This window comes from Phalangium opilio, unplaced genomic scaffold (genome assembly GCF_054372755.1).
Source record: "Phalangium opilio isolate 3A_F unplaced genomic scaffold, DU_Popi_V2 ptg000024l_1, whole genome shotgun sequence".
In the NCBI taxonomy this organism is placed as follows: Eukaryota; Metazoa; Arthropoda; class Arachnida; order Opiliones; family Phalangiidae; genus Phalangium; species Phalangium opilio.
Genome location: NW_028324155.1, coordinates 9,868,331 through 9,875,497, shown reverse-complemented (window position 1 = coordinate 9,875,497; position 7,167 = coordinate 9,868,331). Strand labels below are relative to the sequence as shown.

At 38.5% G+C, this 7,167-nt stretch overlaps 1 protein-coding gene across 2 annotated transcripts in view; it reads left to right on the top strand.

Annotated features, from left to right (window-relative positions):
* Positions 1 to 78: 78 nt before the first annotated feature.
* The window catches only part of Syx1A (Syntaxin 1A), a 34,667-nt gene continuing 27,578 nt past the window's right edge, over positions 79 to 7,167 (top strand). The window contains exons 1-2 of one of the 2 annotated variants that reach the window (XM_089868723.1): positions 79 to 626; positions 758 to 1,142. In XM_089868723.1, the coding sequence (XP_089724849.1) occupies positions 1,110 to 1,142 (33 nt within the window). In that variant the 5' untranslated portion in view covers positions 79 to 626; positions 758 to 1,109. Of the gene's footprint in view, positions 1,143 to 7,167 lie in introns of both variants that reach the window. The other variant, XM_089868722.1, reaches the window with a different exon arrangement.

Genomic DNA, 7,167 nt, shown 5'->3' with positions numbered 1-7,167 from the left:
ACCTAAACCGCGTCGTAAATAAAAAGAAAAACTGATCGTCAATAATTTATCATTCGGGGGATTGGGGGGGGGGGAAGCGCGTAAAGCAATAAATAAATAAATAAAAATCAATCAAACCGATGGATTTGATTTAATATTTGTACGATGAAGAAAAAAGTAGTACCAATAAAGGTTGAAGTTATAGATGGCGGAGCGTTAGATTAATGAAATACTAAAGGAAGGAGGGGGATAATAAATCGATAACAATAGCGTGGGAGTGGTCTATAATCCAGATGCGCCATAAGGTGATTACGTCACCAACACGTCTAGAAACAAAAAAAAAAATAGAGGAGAAATCCAACATTTTCTCTCCGTCATTATTAGACGAAATTTCGTATTGTAGTTCTTTCTGGTAGTAAATGGTGCGCGCGCGCCCGCGTCCACCGTGCAAATATATTTATTTAATTTTAAACGTAATATAATTTAAAACCCAAGTTAGGCTTAGCGACTAAAGTCTTAATATTAATAAAAAAAAATCAAGATATACCGAATCAGTTCAGAACCAGAAAACGGACGTATTTATTCGCGGAAAAGGAAACGGATAAGAGCTGAGGGAGAGTGAAAATTCATCGCCGTTGATCGTATTGGTAGCCAGCCTCTTTAATTTTACCTCGTGTTTTTTTTGTGGATTTAATTTCGATTTAAAAGAATTAAGAAGGGTCGACTAGGCGTAGGAAAAGTCTGGTCGCGTTTAATTTTAACCGTTAGAGGTCTCTAGAATTGTCGGAGGCAACGAGCGAGCCTGTGGATCAAGTTGCTCGGAGACGGTTTGGAAAATCGGGGAGAGGCTGCTGCCGCCGCCGTCGGGCCCAAGGAAAAGCGAGTAAAATCAATGAAGGCGATGGAACGCGTTCGAGTCTAAGCGAAACGTTTCGGTTCGTGGCCGCGGACAACGAGAGAAACATAAAAAAAAAAGAATAACTCCGAACAAACTATAGTGAGTCCTCCGTGGGAAGGTGCCGATTAAAATCATGTCGAAGAACGATTGAAAGGATTAAAAGTTACTAGAAAAAGGGAAAAGAAAACGCAAAAAGAGTGCGCGAGAGCGCGATCGCTTTAATCAAAAGAGGATGACCAAGGATAGATTTGCGGCTGTGAAAGCGGTGAGTTCTCCAAGCGTACGCCCCCCTTGGACGTTAGTTTCTCCGCTAACCCTAGAAGCCCTCCATTGATGCGGCAATGCGATACTTAGGGCGCTACCAGGCCTTTGCCACGACGGACAAAATTCAAAAATGGGAGCTCTATCTAATATCCGCGCCCCTTACAAAAGTCAGAAACGAAAAGTCTTATTTCGGGAGCCGAGTATTATTAATTTGTCGTGGCGGTATTGTCTAAGGGGGGCTCCTAAATATCGCCCTACGTATAGATTAGGGTGTTTCCAGTCGAGGTTCCGTTTGACCTATTTAAAAACAATCGAGGCTAGTCTACTACCGCGCCTGCTGTATTTCCTGCCTTTTTTAAAGAGAATCTAGACGTAATTCCTTCAAAACTAGGAATAGGAACTTGGTTATAGGGGCCGAGGCTTAAACATTCCGTTACCGATACTATTACGGTATCCACACCCAAAGGGGGACCCCCAGCGAATATTAATACACGGAATTTTTTCCGTCCAATGTTTCAAAGCCTAATTGAGATATAGGTGCTTTTAATCTTTAAACGGGGGAAGAAATGAAATTCCGTAATAAAGATTCGAATTTGAAGATTAAACGTTTCCTCTGGCGGCTGCAATTTCAAGGAGCCCGCGTGGGGGGGGGGAGGGGTTTCAAAGCAAAATTGCGTATCTGAAGATACGTCCTTGTTATTCCCAAATTATTGAACACGCAAATTGTGTTTTTATTTTTTTTAAAAAAAACGCGTATATTTAGATTTGAAACGCGTTTTAATCTCTGCTGCAATTGAATTCAGGACCGCGTTTATACATAGTTGCTTAGTACATTGTTAAGAATAATCTATCGGTTTCTTTATAAGGCGCTAAATGATATAGAGTGAGAGATGAAAGGAATTTAGAATCTAGGAACATTGGCGATTCGTCCTCGGATATAATATAATTCCAATATTCTCAGTTAGAGTATTTAGAGTATAAAAGCGGGTCACGACACGAAAGCGCGCATTACTCAAAAGAGGGGGGGTTGTCGGGAAAACGTGCGGATCTCTTATTTTTCGTATACTGGGGTTGGGGTTCTTCGTACGTCTTTGCACGCGGCCCGTTTTCCAATAATTAATCCGCGAACGATCACGGCAACGAAAAATGCCCCTCACCACACTCACTCTACCCTAGACCTTGAGAATCGCCTATATTTTTAGGCGCCTAGATTACGAGCGACGCTAGCCTTAGGCCTTAACCTGCCTCAAAAAGACTCTCGAAACGAAATCGCCAAAATATACGCCAGATTTCCTTTTCAGCCACGGCAAATTAGACCGTAATAACGTCATAGTTGTAAATTAAATTAAATTGGTTTAAGTACTATTACATTAGGAAGAGATAAGTCATTAATTTGAGTTACGACACCCTTCGTTATTTTTGGTCCAATTTCGATATATTTTGTATAGCCCGTATCAGAAGTGAGATGAGACTAGAAGTGAAGGGCTCTAGCATTGGTAATAGATCCTGGCATTAGTGAACAAATTTGAGGATTTTACGCCGCTTCAATCGCGCCTACGCTAGAGAGAAAAGAATTGGTCGAGTTCCAAAAACATTTCCTACCCCAGTTCCCCTCAACCTAAAGCCGCGGAACACGGATGCGGGTGCTGAAATCTAGTTCGGCCGTCTACCACCGCGAGCGTCTCACGTTTTGGAGGGGAAATTCTGAAACCGCTACCAGAGGGCCAACCGTTGGTGTGTTATCAAGAATATTCACTTTCGCCGAGTGAAGAATTTGGTTAGCTCAGTACTTCTAGACTCATCTCACTTCTGCCCGTATTCACCTCCAACTTGATTAATTTAATCTTAATTAAATAATGGTCTAGCGCTCGATTAAAAGGCGAGTCGGCGTCTACAAAAACGCCGCAGTCCCCACGCGCTCTGATTGGCTCCCGACGTGCTAAAATGGTCGGAGCAATTCGTGACTAATATTGTAGATATAACGGGAAAATGCTCAAAAATTGATTGCAAAAATGGTTACGGAGCGATTCTTTCCCCCAATTGATTCGTAGGTCAAAAATAGGCCTTCCCTCTAAACGAGGATTTTACGCCCCATTAGGTACGGAAGAATGAAGACGGAGAAGGAATGACTAAGAGGAACCCGGCAGCGGCATTGTAGAAAAATATTTCGGGAGCAATTCCCATTAGGACAACTTGGGAAACCCTAGCTTTGTCATTTTCCGTTCCCCTTTAGTCCTACTGGATCAAAAATGCCTCTTCTCCCACCACCCCAGCGTTAAGAGCCTCTTCCTCGAGAACTAGCATCGATTATCATTTAAAATATTTTACATTTGTCTCGGAGAAGCCAAACAAACTCCGAGAATAATCCCAGTAGAGTTCGAGACAATTACAACACCAAGAGGAAGGCGTGATTAACACGTGACCTCGGCGCGACATTTACTAAATCCTTCGCCAGTGTTCAACCCTAAATCTCAACTTCTCCCCAACGTTTCAAATCTATCATAGAAAACACGGACAATTTCCCTCTATCCAAGGGTAATAATTACTCGCGATTAAACCTCTAGTATTTAAGGATTGTAAACAAATTCATTTATAGACTCCACGGGTCAATTATGTCGAACAGATACGCGTTTCCCCTGGCCTGAATTTTTATTAATAACTTAATTTTAAATTATTACGTCCTTCGTGCGCTATAGATGGCGTAGATTTTGTTTATCAAACGTTTTAAGCGATTTGATTGGCTCTATCACCATGGCGTTTTGACACCGTGACCCGTAGAGAAAAACGAGAGAATAAAATGGAAAAAATAAACTCCACTTACCAATTAAAATGTTTGAGGTGTCCAATTAAGCGTAATCCAATCGTGTATCCAAAATAGACGCGCGCAAATTTTTTCACAAGCACAAAACACGCGTTAGGCCTATTCCCAGGTAGCCAGCCGTAATGCCAATCACAATTCGCGCGCGCTAATTATTAACACGAAGACCGAGGCTTAGCTATTAATAACTTTTCAATACCCGAATATTGAATATACTTATCGATTTTTTTTGATATATTAAAACTCACCGAATCGGTACTTATTTCGGAGAAATATATTTTTGCGCCCATCGCTAAAAATTAACACTTTCTAACCTATTATTTACGGATGGTGTTGATGACTATGGGGCAATGCAACTTTACCAGGGGCAAGAAGCGTCCCGCGTGAGGACGGATGACTGACGTCACAGCTCACCCCGGCGCCCCTGGAAAAAATGGACTACCTTCGTAACGGAGCTACGGGTCATTTATACCAAAAGCGGATTATGCTTCACACATAAAGTACGCAAGTCCCACTTTTCCATAGCTTTGGCCATGGATTTCATGATATTCCCGAAGTAAAACTAAGCAGACGAAAAAAAGAGGTTTTAACCAATCATAAGCCCCTAACCGTAGATAACCGCTTTAATGCCAGACCGAGGGGCTAGCCACTTATGAAATCAAGTGTACACTCGACAAGAAATCATTTTGAAATCAAAATAAAATCTTGAAATCATTTTGAAATCAAAGTAAATTCTTGAAATCATTTTGAAATCAAAGTGAATTCTTGAAATCATTTTGAAATCAAACTGAATTCTTGAAATCATTTTGAAATCAAAGTGAATTCTTGAATTCGTAGTGAAATCATATTGAAATCGTAGTGAAATCATAATGAAATCGTAGTGAAATCATATTGAATTCTAGAAATCGTCTTGAAATCATTTCGAAATCAAAACGCAGTCTTGAAATCATTTCGAAATCAAAACGCAATCTTGAAATCATTTCGAAATTAATATGAAGTCTGGAAATTATTTTGAATTCAAATTGAATACTTGAAATCATAGTGAATTCATAGTGAAATCATTGTGAATTCTTAGTGAAATCATTGTGAATTCTTGAAATCTTGGTCTATATTGGTTAAATCATTGTGAATTAGTATTAATCCTATAGGTAAATTCGAATACTACCCCAACGTCCATGTTTCTCTTTACACAATAATATTCAAATTGGTCTATTCCGAAGTATATTTAAGATGTTTGCATGACTCAGGCCGTGGGAAAATTCCGCGCTCGGTTCCGTGCCTAGTGCGGCCTAGTGGTGATTTTCCGAGGGGTCGGTCATTCATGAAATCCCGTACGCTACCCGTGAAATCCAATTTAAGAAATCCGAAATCAATGCTGATTTCGAAATCAAATAAAAAATCCGAAATCAGCAACGAAATCACAAAATCGGTAAAGAAATCATAAAATCAGTAAAAAAAATCACAAAATCAACAAAGAAATCACGAAATCAACATAAAAATCACAAAATCAGAAGCAAAATCAGTAAAGAAATCGTGAAATCCATTACAAAATTCACGAAATCCAAAATCAAAAGAAATCACAAAATCCGACGAAATTACGGGGAAAAATCTCAAAAACCGAGGAAATCACGCAAAAAAACTCAAAATCCCAGGAAATCACGCGAAAAACCTCAAAATCCCAGGAAATCACGCGAAAAACCTCAAAATCCAACGAAATCACGCGAAAAACCTCAAAATCCAACGAAATCACGCGAAAAACCTCAAAATCCAACGAAATCAAGGGGAATATCGCAAAATCAGTCGAAATCACGGTAAAAATAGCAAAATCCGACGGAATCACGGGGAAAATCTCAAAATTCGATGAAATCCATTGGATTTTATCAAATTCTGAAATCAAACAAAATCCGACGAAATCAAACGAAATCCGATGAAATCAAATGAAATCCGACGAAATCAAATGGGATTTCGAAATCCCGTACACTTTTTCCTAAACGTCCGACCCCTCGTGATTTTCCGTGATTTACCAGGCTAGCTAGATAGTGATTTCCTTGTAATTCTTGTGATTTCCTTGTAATTCTTGTGATTTCCTTGTAATTCTTGTGATTTCCTTGTAATTCTTGTGATTTCCTTGTAATTCTTGTGATTTCCTTGTAATTCTTGTGATTTCCTTGTAATTCTTGTGATTTCCTTGTAATTCTTGTGATTTCCTTGTAATTCTTGTGATTTCCTTGTAATTCTTGTAATTCTTGTGATTTCCTTGTAATTCTTGTGATTTCCTTGTAATTCTTGTGATTTCCTTGTAATTCTTGTGATTTCCTTGTAATTCTTGTGATTTCCTTGTAATTCTTGTGATTTCCTTGTAATTCTTGTGATTTCCTTGTAATTCTTGTGATTTCCTTGTAATTCTTGTGATTTCCTTGTAATTCTTGTGATTTCCTTGTAATTCTTGTGATTTCCTTGTAATTCTTGTGATTTCCTTGTAATTCTTGTGATTTCCTTGTAATTCTTGTGATTTCCTTGTAATTCTTGTGATTTCCTTGTAATTCTTGTGATTTCCTTGTAATTCTTGTGATTTCCTTGTAATTCTTGTGATTTCCTTGTAATTCTTGTGATTTCAGAAAAATTTAGATTGAATTCATATGAAATCCTTGGAAATCAGATTGAATTCATATTAACTCATATGAAATCAGTTTGAATTCATATTAACTCATATGAAATCAGTTTGAATTCATATGAAATTATGTGAATTCTTTGGAAATCACATGAATTCTTTGGAAATCACATGAATTCTTTGGAAATCAAATTGAATTAATTTGAAATCAAATTGAATTCAGTGGAAATCAAATTGAATTCATTGGAAATCAGATTAAAATCATTGGAAATCAGATTGAAATCATTGGAAATCAGATTGAAATCATTGGAAATCATTTTGAAATCATTGGAAATCAAATTGAAATCATTTGAAATCGCTTGAAATCTTTGAACTCGCTTGAAATCATTTGAAATCGCATGAAGTCAATTGAAATCGCTTGAAGTCATTTGAAATCGCTTGAAGTCATTTGAAATCACTTGAAATCTGAAATCACTTGTACACTTTTTCGCCCAGTGGCAAGCCCCTCGTGCCAGACCAATCGGCGACGGCTATTACTATTTTCTTGAATGGGACCTCGACTCGACCTCGCCGTCGACATAACCGGAAAGCTCGGAA